The sequence below is a fragment of the Empidonax traillii genome, unplaced genomic scaffold, assembly GCF_003031625.1.
Source record: "Empidonax traillii isolate 1590-97213 ecotype Southwest subspecies unplaced genomic scaffold, ASM303162v1 scaffold237:size1322474, whole genome shotgun sequence".
Lineage (NCBI taxonomy): Eukaryota > Metazoa > Chordata > Aves > Passeriformes > Tyrannidae > Empidonax > Empidonax traillii.
In genome coordinates, this window is record NW_020955430.1 from 178,330 (window position 1) to 198,971 (window position 20,642).

At 43.9% G+C, this 20,642-nt stretch overlaps 1 protein-coding gene across 3 annotated transcripts in view; it reads left to right on the forward strand.

Moving 5' to 3' along the window:
• The window catches only part of MAMLD1 (mastermind like domain containing 1), an 85,989-nt gene that overhangs the window by 32,213 nt on the left and 33,134 nt on the right, over positions 1-20,642 (forward strand). For all 3 annotated transcript variants that reach the window (XR_003571715.1, XM_027888392.1, XM_027888393.1), the window contains exon 2: positions 15,008-16,711. Coding sequence is in view for 2 of the 3 variants with exons in the window: in XM_027888392.1 (XP_027744193.1) it covers positions 15,008-16,711 (1,704 nt within the window). In the remaining variant the exon portion in view is untranslated. The remainder of the gene's footprint in view (positions 1-15,007; positions 16,712-20,642) is intronic.

Sequence of the window (20,642 nt, forward strand, 5' to 3'; positions counted from 1 at the left end):
TCTGACTTACTGCCTGTCTTGTTACAGAAAAGATTTGTCTCGCAGAAACCAGGAAATGCTGTGTAAGGGTGCATGGTGCAGCTGGAGCAGAAACTTCCTTAAATCAAAGGTCTACCCCAATGTCACTCTGTTTCTCCCACACACTATTTTTGGTGTCTTCTTGTGTACTAAGGAAAAATACTTCAAATTGAATTCAGTATTGTAAGTTAGTCCTTCGTTGGTCATGACCAAATATGATACAGATTTGATTTTTCAAAAATGACCAGCAGTACAGGTGGCAGGATCTGAAAGACACTGGGTGATCAATTAGGACCTCTAGAATCTCCAGTGCTTCAGTAAGACATGTTTTCTTGGCAATAAATAGAACCTACAAAAAGGAAAGACAACTATTGTAAAAAAGAAGGACTACTCCAAGAAGGAGATTTTTTTTTTTTTTTATTGGAGGATTGTTAAATTGTCATGCATTTTTCCTTCAAAGATACACTTGACATTTATCTATCCCTATTCATATGTAATAAAAGGGGAAAAAGAGGAAAACTGTATTTCAACTTAAGGCATTTAAGAGGAGAAGAGGAGTAGTTTTACTAGAGAAAGACATGCTCTATCTGATCGCTCTTTCTTATTCCTTAGGCTGTCATTTACCCCTGGATAAAGCAAATATAAAATGCTGCCAGGTTAGAACGGTTCTGTTTTACATCCATTGTCTGAACGATTGCACAAAGAAACAAGGTGAAGGACTAGGTCTGTGTTGGTTTTCTGCCTTGGATTTTTTAGTGGAAACAAAGTGAAGACGACTAAAAGGGAGAAATATAACAGCTGAAACCTCCAAACAGATGTGCTTAATCATAATACACCTTTCTCGTGCATCAGCACCTCTCACGTCTGTACAGAGCTCAGATAATATCAGTTCTGTAACAGTCTTTACACTGTTACCAGAAGAAGAAAAAGTAGATTTTTAAATTTTTGTTGGTCTTACAAAATTCATGCAGTTAAAAATGCACAGTATGTTTTATATTTGAGTACAAATAGGTATAAAACAGGCCTTTTGCATTAAAAAAAAAAAAAAATTATAATTAGGCAATGTTTTTGGCTTTCTGTTTGGCTTTGGCTCCAGATCTGACTCAAATGTTTGTGTAAGAAAGGCTGCACTAGAAAGTGCAAGGTCAGGTCTTGGTGTGCTGCTCAAACGTGTCATGGAGGGAAGGGGAAGAATTGCTGCGATACATAAGGTTGACGTTTCCTGCCCATTTCCTATATCTTGTCTGGTAAATTTAGTGACTGAAGCACGGGAAACCAGGTATGTTTTCTCTGCAGTCTCTGCAAGCAAATTCAATAGAAAATAAGTTCATTTTGAAGAATTGGAGCTCTCTTCCTTCAAAGCAACCACAGTGGTGGGTGGTGGGATGAGGTGTAAAGGGCTGAGTGTGTGCCAAGATATGGAACTGATGGTGCTGGTGAGCATTAGGGGGGATTCCACTCAAAATTTGCTTCAGAGGAGAAGTGGGATTTCTGTTAGGAACTTGGGAATGGGAGGCTGGTGAAATGCTTGTTGGTCACAGTGGTTGCAATGCTGTCAAGGACCTGGAAGAGCTTTGAATAGATAAGTATGGAGGTGAGGGGTTGCAGCCCTGGTAAGCACTTGGAACTGCTGAAGTCAGTCCATTTGAAGAAGTCCCAGCATGGGCCAGAACAGAGGTCATGTTAACACAGTGCTTACCCACACTAACTAGTCCCGGAGGAGCCTTGGCTTTGGACTGTCTGAGCCCCAGGGGAAGGAATATGGTCCAAAGTGATGATCTCAAGCATCTCTGAAATGAAGTGAACCTCACCTCTTTCATCTAGGGTTGAACTGGTGCCCCTTCAATTCCCTGAATGCCCTGAAACTTGAAGGTGGACCCAACAGGTGTTTAGTGACAGATCAGAGCACTTCCAGCAAATCCAGACTTTTGTTCCCAGTTTGCAAGGTCCTTGCATCTCGCCGGTAACGCTCCATAGTGCCATCCGGACATGACAGTTTCCTGATCGTTGCAGCAGTTGTATCCTCGCTAAACAGTAACAGTAGCTGAAAGAGGAAGTTCCTCCCATTCTTTAGGAAAAACAAAAAAAAAATGAAGAGCTACCTGCCCTCCAGCTCTGTGCTTTGGGAGAATTCATGGTTCATTCGGGTTTACAAAGTTTGGTGTGAATGGCTGCGTGGGCAGCAGCTTGCCATCAGCTGCCATCTGGGCAAGCCAGCTCCTCCTGCCCCTTGTCCTGAAAGGCAGACAGGACATCCCCATTTTTGTGGCCTTGGGTGGCTGAAGCCCTTTGGGGAGGAGTGGCAGAATTCTCAAGAGGTCCCTGGATTCAGTGATGGCTGTGGTAAATTAATACAGAAAAAGAGTTTTGCCTTCACTTTCCAACACTGGAAGAAGAGCATGTTCTTGGGCTTGAAAACTTTTAGGGGAAGTAGAGTAATTCTTGTGGGTAAACTGAAATGTCATAACTAAAAGGCAGTAACAGGTTTTTTCATCCTAAACTAGATAAGTACAGTTTAAGTGTTCTGACCTTTCAAGAATATGTTTGCTCAACTCCAGAACACCGTGTCTGTGTTAGAAAATGGAAGGGTGATTTACTGTTGATGTTCAAAAGCATATGTGAGTTTTCCTGTAATACTATTGTTTCTTAGCAAAGACCAAATCTTGCAACCCACAGTTCCCAGTTAAGGAACCCTTACTAGGATGAGGACCATAGCCTAGGATGTCAACCTTGCGCTCTGGGTGGAAGGAAAGCCCCTACTCATTTGAAAATTTAGGTCCTTTAAGAAAGGACTCAGGAAAAAAAAAAAAAAAAAAGGGAAAAAGAAAAAACACACACACAAGAAAGTCTCTGCAGATTTTTTCTTTTCTCCTTAACCTGATGCTCAGGTTATGTAATGTGAACACTTTGGACAGATAACTGTGATACTCTTGATTGAACACGTGCTATGCTTACAGGGAAAAAATAACTCTGACCATAAAAAAAAAAAAGAAGAAGAAATGCAAATGAATATTGCAGACGTAGTGCACGGTGTGTGCTGCTGCCTGGCCACTGCCTCCTGTGCATCTCAGCCTTGCCCTGATGCTGTTTTCCCCATGATCACGCCTCCCAGACTTGGCCATACCTGTGGCAGGGTAGAGGAACTAATGAACACAGTTTGTTTGGAAAGTCATATCATCATTTAAAGAGTTTTAGTAACAGAGTGTTTGATAGCACATAGTAATGAGAGAGAAGATAAGTGAAATGTAGAAATAAGGAGCCCATTTGTGAAGCACTCACAAGGTCTAAGGTTTTTCTAAGGTTTTCAGGTTATCTTGTCCCCTTGAAATTAAATTGGAGCCAAGTGCCTAGGCTCATCTGCAAACCTCAGCTAAGGCACTTAATGAAAAAAATAGTTCCTTTACATGATTCCCTGCCCTTCACCATTAACAGGATATATAAGATTCCGTCAGTACTTCCTCTGTAAATCAAGATATTGTCTCCATGTGCAGCTCCAGCTCGGTGTGGGAAGCATTTCATATTCAAAGCTTCAAAGGTCAGTCATCTGATTAATACTGCCATTCCCACGATGAGTCTTTTCTCTCTTTGTGGTAACCCTGTAGTTCTGAAGCGCCTCGTGCAGATGACACTGAAAGCATTTCCTATGCAGTCAGACTCGACCCAGCTGCTACAGCAGAACTGGGGGTGCTGCAGCCATTGCAGAAGTTCCTCTAGGGAGTGAAGGAACAAGCTCCAGCCATCCAGGAGGCTTGTGTAAGACAGACCCACTGCAGCCAGCAGTAAGTTTCAAGGTCTTTTTCCCCCCCTCTGCTCTACATCTTCCTGGAGTTTTACAAAGAGACCACGTAAAGTATTCCCAAACCGAGCAGCCTGCTTCATCCTGTGTATTCCAAACTGCCTCCTCTGTTATGACAGATAACTGCAGTCTGGCTACAGGGTCTGTATCAGGGATTGGTAACCCTCCAGGATGGTACTTGGCACTCAAGAGCTAACACATGTTTTTGTTACATGAGCATGAGTCTAATAAAATGGCTCACTGGTTTAATATGCCCCTTTGTAAAAACAAGGCGCAGTTGGGTTTAGAAATTGTGATGATTTGGCAAGTTCAATTATTAACTTCTCTTGCGGGGTTAAGCTTTGACCAGGAATTTGCCATGAACCCATGGGCACATCCTGCTAGGAAACAACATGCAGAAATCCTTCGCTGTCCTACTTGATTTATCTGCACAGTGCAAACTCGGAGTGTAGAGCTGTATTTTCCCCGGAGGAAGTCACAGCAAGCTCCATCACCACTTCAGAGTAGAATGTTCTGGGGTTTTATTGTTTTAGTACTTCGATATCGTTCCACTCTGCTCAAGACCAGGCACTGAAGGAAACTTTGGCAGGTCTTGAACTGACGAGTTCTATAGTCCACTTTCACTGTGTTTTGGGAGAAAAGTTGGAATGTGGTGAAGAGCCCGAGCTATGTTAGCTATGCAGTGTCCTGTGGGATTGTTTGTGAACACAGCAGCTAAAGATAGAAGCGCACCACAGAGATGCTAAAAATATTGTCCAACTCTACGGTGGTTGTTTAGCATTTGGAGCGCTATAGTTGGCCTTACACAGACAAAGGGAAGATGCAGTTTTGCGATTTGAATATGCAAATGAAATCCTGATCTTGCAAATGTGCAATCATATGCTTGAATCTAAAAAGACCACTTGTATTCCTGAAGTTAAGCATTGGCACGATTAAGAGTTTAATCAGTCAAATACGGTGTCATCAGAAGTCAGTGTGATTGCAATGCAGTGCAGAGACTTTGCTTCAAAAAACAGCCCTCAAAAAAAACGTGTTGTGTGATTAAGATCAGATCTTTACATTCCACATGTTGATACTTGGAACCATGTTGTCTGATAAATCATCTCTTATTAACGCAGTAGGTTGCAAACAGTTTCTTCTTTACATTTATATGCATGATTTAGTAAACAGTATTTTAATATCAGTGGGAACACATGCTATGCTTCATAGCTTTCAACTGTGTGACCTTTCCAGGCAGAACAAAAGCCTCAGAAATTAGAGTTTGCATAAAAACTGAGAAGTGTAGAAAGCTTAAAAGGCTGTGTAATTCACTTCTGCAGCAAGAACACCATTTTCTCTAACGTTGTTTGCACAAGTCAGCATTTATATTGTCAATTTGCAGTGATGAATGTGTGATTACGTTGCTTCTAGGACAGAGGGGAACCAGTATCTATAGCAAGTGGAGAGGTTCTCTGGTTAAAACCCAAGTAACTTAGGCATTGCATATTCTGCTGGAGAGAATTTCTGCAACTCCCGTATATTTTTTCAATTCACTCCTTTAGTTAATAATAACAAAAGAATGAAGAGTGAACTCTCATGCCTGATGAAGTCACTGTCCTAAAATATTTATGGAATCATTTAGGTTGAAAAAGACACAAAATCATCGAGTCCATCTGATTTATTTCATTGAGGCCAGCATTTCAATGGCTTTATACAGGATAAAGGCTTCAGGGGTGGAGCCTGTGTTTGCTTTGGGGTTTTTAGTACCACTGATGTGCAGAGTCTCCTTAAAGGTCCCTGGGTAAGTAATAGATACTGTTCAAAGAGCATGTTACAGGAGCCAGAGCTGTGTGCTGGTCCAGGAGGAAAGGTGTGTACAAACACCGTGTTGCCAATGAACAGTGTTCCTATTCCAGTTGATACACACTGAGAATTGTGGAGGTGCTAGGTAGGTAGAGATGAAAGTGGTGGGACAAAACGAAGTAGTGAGAAACAAATTAAATATTCACTTTTCTGCTTTATGAAACATTTCTGCTTCCATCTGTATGCAGACTTCTCTCTACACCTAGTGGGACGCTCACTAGATTAATCTTTTTTGTCTGAGTGAAGCTTGGTTTTTTGGTTCTTTATTGATCAATATCCTGTTTATTGTTTCATTTTCTGAAAGGCAGAGGAACATCCAGGAGGCTACAAAGGAGCAGGAGAGGAGCTTCAGGACATCTCCTTTTCTTGCTTGTTGTTCCATCCTTTGTCTTAAAGTTGTGTTCCAGTTTCTGATACCACTTATAAGAAGCCACAAACCACTCTTTTAAATGTTTAGGCCCCCACCAAGCCTGGAGGAGAGCTCTGGATGCAGTAAGGCATCACTTTCCAGTACAGACATTGGGCAGGAGGGCACTGGGCTGGCAGTTGTGGCAGCATTCAGGTGTAGCCACACAGGGGAGCCTGGACTCATTATTCTTTGGGGAAGTAAGTGTGAGTACTTCAGCTGCTGGAACAAAAATGCCCCTTTTTTCCAGACTGAAATCCCATTGTTTCTTACTGTTCTGTGAATTTCAGAGCTTTTTTTTCTCTGGTTTTGACCTAATTGGAGGCTTTGCCTCCAGGCTGTTAATTCCCCAACCATACCTTTTGACGAAATGACACTGGTAGTTTGGTACAATTGCGGGAGTAAGTCTTCTGAGATTTTAAAAAATAATGCAATATGTAGCAGAGAAAAAAGTGTCAGACCAGGTTTTATCTGGTTATCTAGTAAATGGTAAACTCACCTCATAATTTAGGAACATGCACAGCCTGTTTCTTCTACTTGTGGTCATTGCATAACTGTGCTGGTGTTAGGGGATGAAAAAGAGGAGAGAAAAATATCTTACAAATCCTGGGAGACCCAAGTAGCAAAAACATCACTTTTTGCTCAGTGGAGAGGAGCTGCAATTCTCCAGCCTGGCTATTGCCATGAGAAATTAATGTAGTCTACAAAATTACTGCAAAGTGTTCCACAGGACTTTGAAATTAATGGACTATAAAAAAAGATATAAAACAATACTGCTGGTATTAAAACTGAGGTAAGATGAGGTAATACTGATAGAATGGCGTTGAGTCTCAAGATTGATCTTGATTTACAGCCAGATATGAAAGAAATGCTCTTGCACTACAGCTTAAAACCAAGAGGCAGAGAACTTGTTCTGTCTTCAGCTGTCTAGTTAATAACACTTGTCATTAAATGGAACGTGGAAGTTACAGCCAAACAATATGCGTGACGTGATTGCTGTAAGTCTTCAGATGACTAATTGCGAGGCATCTGTACAGAGATCTCCTGCTAGCAGCACAACACAGGAGCAAGCAGTAGTCCTGTTCCTCCAGATCCATTTGTCAACAGCAATTTTTCTCCTGGAAAAATTTCCATTTTAGCAGTGCCGTTAATACTGAAAGCAGATGAATTGCTAAGGCAAGACAGGATGGGAAGTCTCTGAACATTTGTTTTGATGGGGCAGATCTCTGTTGGTGCCTTCCAAATGAGTCTGGTAATTCTGTCTGACCTGAAAAGTAGCAATGCTGCTGGTTTAGTTTTGTTTGTTTGTTTTTTTCTTTTTTCTTTACAGTAGTCTCTTGCATGCAGCTGGCTTGTGTGGGATGGCAAAATAGGTATATTCTTGGTGGTGTCTTTTTTCTCCTTGGAACTGGTCCTACATTGATCTCTTCACACGGACATTAGTGATGTTTCCTGTAATTTTACAAAAGGGTAATTAGAAAAACCTTGTTCACAAACTTGCTGCTCTGTAGCCTGTCAGTTGTTCCAGTTTAAAGCACGATATAGATCTCATGTATGTCTGTCATTTTGAGCATAATTGCATTCACGCAAATCAGTATGAAAAAGTATTTTCTTCCCTTCAATTTTTTGTTAAAATTTAGAAATTTTAGAAATTTACCTTAGGCTCATAGTAGTCCAGGATGAATTTCCTGTTAGTTTCTGTGGTTTAAGCTTGTTGTAAGATCAAGTCTTTCTGGTTTTGTATAGTCATGACGTTTGCTCTTTGGGATTTTTGTGCTTACCAGCTAAACAGCCAGGTCTGCTGTCACCTTTTAGAAGTTCACGTATATTTAACAGTCAAACAAAAGACCTGTTGTACTGCAGCAGTGTCGCAGGGAAATTGGTTTGATCGTAGCTCTGGAGCCACTACTGTGCAAGGAAGAAAAACCTCCTGTCCTGGTCTCTGGAGACACACACGAGGTGTGTCTGTCAGCCCAGACCCCAGTGGTGCACACAGTTCTGATGGTTCCTACAGCTCTGTACTCACAACAGGGAGCATGGAATTTATTAAGGCAAAGCACACACCTTGTTTTCTCTTTTCCTCTTTTAACACAGCTTGAGGTCCCTGATTTACTGAGGGAATAACTGGAGAAGATCTCAATGAGGGGTGACAGTAATGGGGCAAAGGATCACAGCACACTCCTATCAAGTCAACTGATGTGTACTGATGGGAGATCAAATTCCAGTAATGTAGCAGCAGTGTTTAAGAGGTGTTTTATGTGTGCGTAGCCTAAGTAGCAGCTTTGAATCCCTGTTAATATATTTGTTTTAAACGTGGCAGATTTAATATTGCCACGGTAAATTAGAAATTGGGAGAAGCTCTAGTGTCAGGTAAAAATAACCCTCATATGCATGCAAGCTAGCTAAGAACCAATGTCCTTTCATGGTTAAAGTGACTGCTTACATCCCCGGTTCCTCTTCCTACATCCTCCCTTCCAGTTGCCTGTTTCTGTAAGCGTGATGAATAGAAGGAAATCCACCCCGTGAATTTTCTCTATTCGTAATCCTTTCTCCACCACCACACCTCATTGTAAATGGATCTACCACCTTTCCAGCCTAAAAGTACCCAACAGGCCCCAAAGCCGACTCTACTCTAGCACTCCTTAGCTGAGGAACTGGGGAATTGTTTTTTATAAGCACACTGAAACACATCTCTGGTAGCTTGGAATCGCAGTGTGATCTCTTTCCTGACAATGTGAAATGACAACTTTGTGTCCATCCATGCTGAAATCGCTTGAAATCAGAAGGGTCAAACAGCCTGAAGCAGTAGGAGGAATGTGATTTTAGCTTATGTTTAATCTTGGTGTGGGGAAAGTGAATGGTAGTTTTAATTGCTTGGCCCTCCTTGAGTTCTCCTTGTAGACCGAGATGTGACTTCGATAAAGCGCAGTTCATGTTCCTCCTGGTTAGGTGCTGCTTTGGCTGGTCGGCAGGAGGCATTTTTTTTTCGGATTCAGGTATATAGTGTGAGTGTCTGTTACCAAACTGCAGCCAGCGTGCAGGAACAGAAACTTGCAGATGTGCTAAATGCACTTATTGCAGTGCCAGGTCCTGCTGTAGTGGAATGGGATCGTTGCCCGTGAGCGTTTGGGCTTTGCTGTTCATGTGCAAGCCAGCCTGTTACCCAACACAGCACGTCTGCAAGTAACTGCTGCCATTTAAGAGGTAATATTGTATCAGATCCACTTCCCAGCCCTCAAACACACAGGCACATTCTCACCTCTTCTTCACAAGCTGTCCTCGAAGATTAGTAGGACACTAAAATCTATCTAGAGTGTGGATAAATGAGCAGTAGAGAGCACAAAACCTTCCAAACTGTGAATTTAAGGCACGGGAGAAAAAAATTGTGAAGTTTTCTTGTTTTACATGGAAAATTGCCAGTTCCATTTTCTCATTGCATGACTGTTTTTGTCAGAACAGATAGAAACATTTTGGGCTGATGGGCAGATAGGTCTCGCTGAAGCTTGTTGAAGCCACAGAGGCTGAAGTCTTGATCGCTGAATGCTGCAAACAGTTTGCCTCTGGCAAATACATACTTCCAGTTTTGGCAGTGTCTAGTGTTTGAAAGAGACAGAGAGTGATAGATTCTCTGGTCAGTTCAGTTGAGCAAACTTTAGACTCAGGTTTTTATACTTTGCAGAGGGGAAAAACAGTTTGTAATATGCCTTGAGAAAATACTGGGGAAAAAAAAAAGAAGACTTCTACTCATCTCGGGCTTTTGCCTTCCTCAGCCCTTCCACCAAAAATTAAATGTCCTCTCTCTGTCAATATGATTCAGATATGCCAGATCTTAGCAGCCTGTGGGTGATCTGGATTTCCCAGGTGTTTTGCTCTGAAAGGAAGGCAAAGCTGCTACCACATTAGGAATCCCAGGACCTGTGGTGAAACTGATGTTTTCCCCACCTCCCCCATCTCCTTTTACCATCATTTCTCTTTCCTTCAATCAAGTAAACAGAAAAGCCAACATCTGGGGTTTCCCAAGAGTTACAGGAGTCTTGAGATTCCCAGTGAAAGATGGTTATCTGACTCCCATTCTGGATATCCCAGTCATGGATCCATAAAATTCGATTTATTAAATCAGGAGAGTCTGCAGCAGTGATGCTGGATGCTGGACAAGGGGCAGGTGGACCAGCTGCTGAGGGAGGATGCAGACAGCAGCATCCCACTGGTCTCAGTTCTCACTTGGAGTGGCTGTGTAGGTGTGGGAATCACTGCTGTAGGTTGGATCTATCCATGGCAGTGAGCGGGGTGGGGTGGTGCAGATCAATATGCAGCACCTTGCAGTCGCTGTAAATCAAGGCTTGACTTGCTGACAGGCTGCAGGCACTAGGAAGAGGCACAGAAATACCTTGCCTAACATTTTTCCTCTCTCATTTATGCATTATGTTGACCTAAATAGGAATCTCTGATTAGATGTGGCTTGTTTCTGGTGGAAGGGGGATCACTGTGAGGCTGGAGAAGTGAGACTCTCTGGGGCAGGATGCTCCTTCCTCCCCGATTCCCACTTGCAGATGAAGGTGTGAGTGACACCTTCAGGAGAAGAATTAACAGGGCTGGCAGGAGGGCCATGGGGCAACCTGGATCATAGGGAGAGCTGGGGTGGCAGCTGAGGACAGCTGATGTGTTAGGAGAAGAGGAAGGCTGAGCGCTGGCCAGGCAGGGAGCCAGTCCAGAGGTGCCCATTTGGTTGGTTATTAAAATCCAATGGAACCGCCACAGTGGGTATTTACTAACCATTTTTTCTCTCTGTTTCAGTTTTTGTCACTTCCTGCCTTCCTTTCTCCCTTTGTTGAGCAATAGTAAGTTACTCAAGGCCAGCCCCACCTCCTGAGTTTGGAAGGTGCCTGAAGCCCAAGGTCACCCGAGCTGGCAGGCCCAGCCTCGGGCAGGGCACAGCCAAGGACTGGTTTCTCTTGCCAGGTCTGCCTTTCCCTCCTTGCACAAGAGGAGCCTGTGGAGCCCTCTGCCCACTCGGAGGGAATCAGTTCTGTGTGGACTGGGAGCATGTGACAAATTAGCTGTTTGTAACCACAGCTGTACAGCTTCCATGGACAGAGCAGCGTAAACAGTTATTATTTATTCTGGTTGTGCTGCCACTGCGAGCTAACAGGGCTACTCCTGTGTGACTCGGGGCTTTCCCAGAAAGAAAGCCTGCTGGTTTGGAGAGGACAGCAGTGCTGGGATCGTGGCACTCTTCACTTCTAAAAGCAAACCTGAGATAATGGAGAACTCATAATCGGATATTCCCCGAATCGGAGGGCCTGCCTTTGTTTCCAGGTATTCCCAAACAGAAGTTAGCTTGTGCATGCCAGTGCATTTTAATGCATTTTGACAAGGTCGCCAGAGCCCCTTTGTTGCTTGTCTGCTTCGTCCTTGCTTGCACATCTGAATGAAGCTTTCCCATACTGAACCATAGGCAGCCTCCAGCCAGCTTAGGAGTGTGTGTGTTTGTGTGATGCATTTCTAAAATATTTCTTTCACTTCTCAGGTATTCAGTTTGAAACACAGCTGCCCAATATACTAATCAGCAGAGAAAGGGGAAGAACATATATTTTGGTGCTCTTCTCATTTTTGTTTATTTTGTCAAATGGTGTAAGCCCTCTTGGGAAAAAAAAAAAAAAGGAGAAAGGATTGGAATAAATTGGCTCCTTCCTGGGGAATCTGGAGACAGATGAAGAAAATGGATAGTAAAAATGGTTTTGGTAAGGGAAGAGTTTAGAAAAAGATAGGCTTTAAAGAGATGGTCTTGAGTTGTCTGGAAATACTTTGTGAACATTCTGCAACAAGCAGCTTCCTGAATTAGTGAGGTCAGGAGCTCCTGGTCCTAAAAGGTGTAGTGCCTTGGTGATGCTCTCCTGCCACTGTTGTGGTTGACGTGTCTGAGCCAGGCAGTGTCCCAGTAACGTGGAACTGTGTTGCTGTCCCCTGCACTGGTCAGGGCTGCCGCAGCAGCACGTGCATGAGGAGCAGTCACTGGAAGCTGGGCAGGAAACTGCTGGCTCCTCACAGCCAGCACCAGCCCAGTGGGAGAAACAACCACCTTGGTGTCCGTGGGGAATGCTGAAACCAACCCTTCAGCCAGCCCAAGGACGGATTTCTGCACGTAGTGGATACTTCATACTTACATGCCTGGTGAAAAACTGCTGTTTTTTTCATTGGTGATGTGCTTGAAGCAGAGGGCTGATGGCACCCAGGTGTCCCTTCTAACCAAAATTATTCTGTGATTTGTTTAGTTGCTTTAAGGAGAGTTACCTTTTTCTCTCAAGTTGGGTCTGTAGTCAAATCTGTCTTAAGCAAAGCAGTGCTACTAAATTCTGTGGAGTTATACCTGCCTGCACTGGGAGAAATTGGTCTTCTGGATTTTATGGTCCTTCTCAAATACTCACCTGGGAAGCAGGAGTCTTGATTTTCAAGAGAACATGACATTCAGTGAATTCCAATCCCTCTCTTACAGCCAGGCTTCTCAGGAGGGCGAAGCAACAGCATCCTATTTAAAAGTCCTATCCCAGTTTTGGAATGCCAATGCCATCTGAAAGCTGCGGCCTTATTTTATCTGTTTTTATCTAGTAATAGTCTTGGGGAAATGGAGTTTTGTTTTCCCATCACATTTATTCCCCAGTGCAACAGTTAAAAAAGTATTTTTTGGAGTGTTTAGAAATCCCACATTTTTCCCCAGTAACTCAGAGCACAGGAATGTCCTATGGCAAAGGAAGAGCTGGCAAGGACACACATGCCAGCATGTCAGCTGGCCAAGGGTGGGAGATCCCCCACCACTTCCTGCCTGAAGGTTCCCAGGGTGCAACTTGGGAACGCACTGTGTTTGTTTTGGATGTGTGAAGCCCCTGTAAAGATTCTCTATACATGTCTGGGTTTTAAATATATGTAGTTATGCTCTACCAACATGTTTCAGCCTACGCAGGGCAACATCTGTTGAAACATGCAACTCTGGCTTAGTTTTAGCAGAGAAAATGAAGGAAAACAATTTCATCCATCATTAGACTAACACTTGGGAGAAGATTTAGGCCTTGTTCCATTTCCTAAAGCTAAGCAAATTTTGGCCTCGTCAGCCCAGAGGAGCAAGCAAATGGCTGATGGTTCAGCAGTGTCTGGCTGTGGTGCAGGGACAGTCTCTTGCAGAGCAGTGATCCCAACCCTGCCCAGCACTGCTGCCCAAAGAGGCACTGGAAGCAACTCTCCGGTGTTTTTTGAGCACAGTCCATGTTAAAGCAACTCCATAAGGGATAACTCTTAAGGAGTAAAGGGAAAATAGCCATGTGAAAAGGTCTCTGCCCTAATGCCAAAGCAGCTGTGTCTGTTGATGGAGGGTAGGTGAACTCCTCCTAAAAGCTGATCAGCAGCTCTCTGTAATCTGCAGACCTGCCATGATGATCATGGGCAAATGTATCCTCTCACTCTCCTTCAGATGTCTGTTTAAGCTGGATACCAGCATGGCAGTGTCCAATACTAACCCCAAACTGCATCTACGGCCTAAGCAACTGTAGATACAAATCTGCTATGATCCCTCTGCCCACCAATTTAGAAATGAGTGATGAGAGGGCACTGATGTGAGTTCAGATCTCCCATGTTCCCAGGTCAGAACAATACACATTTGTAGGTGATTGCCTGCAGGTAGGCTGAGTTTAGGGGTGGCCAGTAGCTGTTTGCACAGTGACCTTCATGTGCACGATGCAGAAGGAGCCACACATGGCGTACCCACCCTGTGCCCCGCAGCCTCCACACACATCGTGGTGACAGTCCTGTGACACTGTTGTCTGAGAGCACCAAAGCTGCTGCCAGCTGTGGAATGATTTAGGTAAAAATGTGACGTGTTTAAAAATTAGTGTAAAATTTAGAAATTGGTCGTACCCCAGCACAGCCTTTTTCTATTGCTGATCAGATACTTTTTTAAATGTTGCCTCCCTCTATTGATAAACAAGATCATAGTGCTTATTTTCCTTAACTTGAAGGAGCAATGTTAATGTCTGATTAATCCTGTGACATACAGGTCATGCTTGTTAAAACTGAAAGCCACGGATGATTCTATTTGGAAGGTTTTGCTATATGCTGAATTAGTATGAGAAGTGCTGTTTTCAGTTTCACTTTCTTTATGTGTAGAAGGCAGGTTTCTTTTCCCTAAGATTTGTGGATTTACAACTCCACCATGTCTTGTAGATGAAGATATTTATATAATGGTGTTTTGAAAACACATCCATTTTTATGAATGAGTGGCAATCCTTCAAAGGAGCAAGGCCCACAATGCCTTAGACTTAGAAGAATAAACAAAAATTAAGAAGTTTAGCTGTTATTTACTCTTTCTGGAATCTAAAACATCTGTGATTAGGAAGCTGGAAAGTCTGTTTAGATAGATAGCTGAGAATTTGCTTTGTTTTGGTTTGTTTAGAAAGTATGCCAGTTATTTCAGATGTTCTGCCTGTAAAGAATGTAAAACAATTTAGTTGTCTCAGGTCTGAATTTAATCCAAGTCACTGGGAGAAGGTCACTAAATTCAGTCCAGGGTTTCATTCAGATCTGCCACTTAGACCTAAAAAATGTTACCATAAAAATGTTGGCATGTTTGTAATGCAGAGAGTATAATGTCTTAATTGAAATAGAAACTATTTAAAAAACTTCTATTACAGTTCACATGACAGCCAGTGTTTTATAGCTTTAACATCTGTTTTAAGGCCAACACATGAGATTTAGCTTTTGTCTGATTATAACTCTCTTGATTTCAGTGAGGTAGCACCCATTTAAATCCTGATTGAATTTGCCTCACATGACTGGGTTTTTAATTGTACGATTTAATTTTATTTTGCCTCCAACCCGGTGTTGCAGTGTGGAACTTCAGCACACATCAGAATAATGTCAGTAATGGATCCTTTCTTCTTCGTTTTGTATTTCCACAGCTACAGGGATCCATTAAAAGAAAACTGGAAGATGACAGCTCTCCTGCCTCCAGTGGCGTGCCTGACGTCATTTTCCCAAATGACAGTAAAAGACTTTGTCTGGATGACGTAAACCTTGCCATGGGCCAGGGTGCCAATCCCAATGTGGCGTGTCCCGAAATGCAAAGTTCTCCGTTCTCCGCCGGCCACGGCGCTTCTTCCCTGGGAGTTGCGGGGCATCCGGTGCTCCTGGAAAACAACCACATGAATGGAGGCGGCATTGGCTCCCCGTTTTCAGTGGCACCCAACACGGAAATAAATCAGAAGGGGTCAATAGGAGGGCAAACCAACAACATTGTCCACTATGACGAGAAAGGGAACAGCTTACAGTCTGTGGACCAAGAGCTGCAAGATCTGCTGGAAGAGCTGACGAAAATGCCTGATCCTTCTCCCAATGACCTGGATCTGGAGAAGATTTTGTGCAGCAAGGCTGAAGACCCACTTGGTCTGAGTCATTCTCAGGCAAGCATAAGTACCACTCCAAAGTCCTCCCCACAGACTTCCCACTTGGAGAACCATGTCGCTAACAAAGATTTTTCTCCGGGCTGCAATCCAGCGAGTGGAGGATCTCCTCAGATGAGACCATCCTCTGCTGGAGCCAACTTCCAAGTTCCTCCCCCAAACAAACCTGCTGCATCGCCCATCTCTACAGCAGCTCAGAGCAAGAACCAGCCGCCACCGATGCTTCCAGTACCCCTGCCCAACATGCCCGGCTCCAACTGGCACGCTCAGCAGCTAAAGCAGCTGGCAGCAAGCAAGCAGGTGTCTGGTACTAAGCAACAAGTGCAGGCTCCCAGCTGGCCAACTATGTCTCCTCCTGGTCTCTCTCCGCCTTACAGGGCAGGATCGTCCCCACACCATCAACCTTTCAGTCCTCAAAATGTTATGGTGTCTGGCCTGCCTGCCAGCAATTTACCGGGAAACAACATTCAGAGTCCTCAGAACACTCTGCTTTCGAGCATGACTTCCAGCAGCACCCCATCCAATGGCCCCTCTCCTCCTTACGGGTCTGAGAAGCATTCCAGTCCGGCTCTGAACCAGCAGCCCTTCAGCCCTCAGAGCTCCATGCTGCCTGCCCTGACAGCAGCCAGCTTACCAGCCAACAACATCAAAAGTCCACAGAACAACATGGTTGCCAGCATGACCTCCACGAATACTGGACCTTCTCCACCATACAGGCCAGAAAAGCTGTCAAGCCCAGCTCTGCATCAGCAGCCTTTCAGTCCTCAAGGTACATTAATCTCTAACATCACTCCCACCAGCAACCCCACAAGTATGCAGAACTCGCTTTTTAAATCAATGACTACAAACCAGACCAAAAATATGAACTTAATTATGCAGCAGCCATCCAGTAGCTTACAGCCAGGTCTGGTGAATGAGAGCCCTGTTAACCAAGACCAGTTTTCTTTCAATAACACCAAACCACTGTCTCACTTTGCCTCAGAGTCAGCTACTCAAAAGATGTCCCCTCTGACAGCAGGACAAGGACAGCAGTCTCTCATTCACTATCTCCAGCAGCAGCAGCAGCAGCAGTCTCCAGCCACACAGCAGTCCCAGCAGACCAACAACAGCCAGTTTCTCCAGCAGCAGTTCCGACAGCTGATGCAGCCACATCGGGTGCAGAGACAGATGCAGCCTGCCACGCTGCCATCTCAGAGCAGACAGGTGAGAACATCTCTTCTGTCTTACATGCCTTGTGTGAAAATATTTGAGTCATTTATTTTCTTATTTTTGCTTTCCTTTGTGTTTGAAATGTGACATCACTAAACTTTTTGGGTGTGTGCAGTGGACACACACACGGATGAGGCAATAACAAGGTTCTGGTGTTATCAGAGTAACTTTATTTTTTTCAGTTGTAATATACTGTAATTCCATGCATTGTCTCTTCTAGCCCAGTGGAGAACTTTGTGCTAATAGTAAAGCTTATTTCATATCACAAAAATAATTTTCTTTTACATGTGTAGGTGATATTCTTATTTAACTTATAAGCTGTAGAACTACTCTCATTGCATTTTTCCTGTCATCCTTTCAGTGGGAATATCTTCTTTTTATCTTAGTGCCCTTCAACAAATTCGTATCTGTGTTATGCTTCTGAGGCTAGAAAAGATCAGGTGGGGTGAGAAGTGAAGTTAAAATATGTCCTTCATGGACAGCAGGTCAAACAGTACAGCTCCCGAATAGCAAAGAGGCAGACCTGAAATACCTGTTGTTAGCATTTGCCAGAAGCCATTCCCTGCTTTGGATGAGGGCCATTCCCCACCCATGGGGATCTGTGATACCAATCGAGCTGGTGAATGCAAAAGTGCAGCTGGCAGAAGGGAGGCACAGCCCTGGTTTCTCTCCAGCGACCCTGAGACTCACAGAGAGGTGTGACTCTGCTCCTACCCCAGATAAGAGACATGTGCTGTGAACAGGGACTTGGGAGCACGGAGGGGCTCAGGGAGTCAGTCTGAGAGCAGCCTGGCTGTGAGGAACAAACACTTGTCTTTTTGTTAGGAAGAATAGTTGGGAACACTGAACCTCGCCACCAAACCAAGGACCTTCTTAGGGTGAACCAGAACTTTGTAAGGTGAATCCTTCAGGCTGCTTAGCTGTGCACAGAGGCACTCCATCAGCTCCTTGGAAAGGACTGAGACACTTCCCTGCCAGCAAACCAGAGACTGATCTCTGAAGCTCTGCTGGGATCCATGTGAGAGCTGAGCTGGGGAATGCACTCCAGAGCTGGGGTTTCTTTGCTCTCCTTCCCTGCAAAGTGCCTGGTTTCTTATGGAGGTGGATTTTTTCAGTGTAGGTGACTTGATGTTACCTTGTCCTATGATAGCAACAAGAAATAAGGGGGTAGTTACTGTCATCTTCTTAGTGGTAAATCAATGAGGTGCATTTCCACAGTGCTGCTTTAGGATCAACTTGCTCTTTTCCAAGTTGTGCTCACCTGGTACTCCCTCACTTCATACAGCAGCTTTCCATACCATGGAAAGGCAGCAAGGTGCAGCAGCTTCATTAATTATTGCCCACCAGATGTGTTACTCAGGAGGCAGGTGTGGGTGAAGAAACACATTTCCAATGTTTCTTTGAATCTTGGATGAGGGCTAGTAAGTTGTTAACCACAGTAACACCATCCCTTTTGAGCATACATCCATAACCTTTGAGCATTTTTTTTTTCAATCCACCACTGTGGAGCTGCAATATCCCTGTTAGATTCCTGAGGTTTCCTATGCCCCAGTTTTCCTTGCTTTGCATTTGAACCACCTCTGAAACCCCTACATAACTGATAAGAAAAATAATAATAATAATTAAAAAAAAAAAAAAAACAAACAGGGGGAGAGGAGGGAGAAAAATTCCTGCAGCGTCTCTCTAATTGGCCAAAATAGTCCTTCTTCCAGCAACTTTCCTGGTGCTCTGCCTGTGCTGCATTTTCAGCTGATTCTCACTGTCAGAGAGAGAGTTATTATAAGCTGGCTGCTATCAGTTAAGATCAAGGACAGTTAAGACAATGATTACAGGTGATGAGCATTTTACATTTTCAGACTAGTTAGGTAAGCTTATGGTGCCTCCCTCATTTTACAGGGAAGACTTATTACAGTAATTACACACCAGATGACAGTGCTTCAGTTTTACAGTCTGTTGAGCTGCCGAAGAAAGATGGTGGATGTTCAGGAGTGGAGCATTTTGTAAGATTTTGATAACTTCACTGCAAATCTCACAGAAGAAAATGGATCCTTAGTGCCGAATTAAAAGAAAAATTACATGGGAAAATTATTGTAGGTAGGAATCTTTGAGAGCCTGAGATACTTGCTACATTTCTTGGAATCTAGCATGGGGATCTGTCGTTTGCAATAGACTTCTTATTTACATTGAGAGATTGATACTGAATTTTGGGCCCAACCTGCTGTGCACCAGTTTTACTCAATCACAGTGAAGGAGCCCCGGTGACTGTGGTTTTATTTTCCAGCAGTGTACCTAGAGCTGAATTTGAGCTTTGCAGAATCTCAGTGCCAACTCTTTCCTGGGGCAGGTGATGAGTAGGACTTTTCAAGCATAGAGCAGTTGTTTCATTAAAAGGCAAAATGTTAAAGATTCAGGAGGCAGGGGAGACAACTTCTTCATCTTAAGAATTAGTAGCCTTCCAGGGAAAAATTGCCCTTTTTTAGCCTCATTCACAGAAATTTGCTCAGAGAAAAATAACAACATTCTCTGGAATGTTGTTTAGTGCTTAAATGTCATCCCCTTACTCTGTGTGTGTGTTTGCAAATGTGACTAAAATTTATAAAAGAAGGCATAGTACTTTCTTCTTTGGAGCAAGAGGTGCAGCTTTGTACAGAAGAAGAATGTGGATGGTGGCCAGTTGGAGAGAGAACAATAAACCATGAAATTTGATCCTTGTAGCAGGCACAGCAACATGGGGAAGAGAGCAGCAGCCAGGACATAGACCCAGAGTGAGCATTTTGCTGTTGTTTAAATGCATATTAAAGCAAAGACTCCACGTTCCAAAAGCGAGGGGGTTACTCCTGGTGCCTCACAGCCCTGCCATTCCCGTAGCTAATGACGAATCTCTTAAGTGTAATCAGTCTGTGTCCCAGATCCTGCATTGCCTGGACAACTGGTAAATCTGATAGGGGCTAATCTGCCCCCATCTGAAGCGCTGTGTCTGCATTGTTGAGCACTGATGGGTATTGATGGAGGCGCTGACAGTTCGTATTGTGGGACAGTGCAAAGCCTGGCAGGGCTAACACTGCTCCCGTGGGTAAGGACAGGTTTTTGTTTTATTCCTCTAGGACTAGTGCTTGTGAGTGAAATTACACTCAAAGGTCTGGACTCGTAAATCCCCAACATAAAGATAGTAGTAAATGCCAGACAGTCAAAGATAGTCTCCAGAACTATCATACGCAGTTTTCAGGGCTTAAGCTTCGCCACTTGACTTTTTTGGCTGTTTCTGAGTGCATGAAAAGCTGCATTTGCCCAGGCAGGTTGAATAGTTGGGCATCTCCCTGATTTTCATGTTTATAAATAGAGTTTGTACTTGCAGATCTCCTATTCTGGTATGTCAGATACACTGGGCCCAATTCTGCCTTCAGCAATGCTGATACAACAGCCCTGCTCCCAGAACAGCTCTTCTGTTACTCTCTCCAGTGTGAGAGCAGACACAGGGCTCTCTGCAGGCCAAGGAGGGATCCCCTCCTCCCTGCAGGCAGGAAAACAAGCTGGTGGTCTTCTCTTTGCAGTTGAAGTCAGGCTGGAATAAAATAAACCCTTTGGGTGGCAATTCCTTTTCCAAGCCCAAACTGATCTGAGTGAAAACTTGGTAGTGCCGGGGAGGAGGGCAGCACTGCCCACTGCTCTGTGTGTGAAATGCTGAGAACCAAAACACAGCCCAAAAGGTTGTTGTGCTGGGGGGGATGTAGGTAATAAACAGCCATTGTCTGGGTGGGACACGCTGTGCTTCTCTGAGCTCCTCTTGCGTGGTAGGAACTTGTGCTATTCTTAGAGCTCTCCGCATTCCTGCTGACAACCAGAGAGTTACACGCTGGATTGTCAGTGAAGGGTATATTTGTTTCATCTCCGTTGCCAAATATGATGGTAGAGAAAAGATGATAGG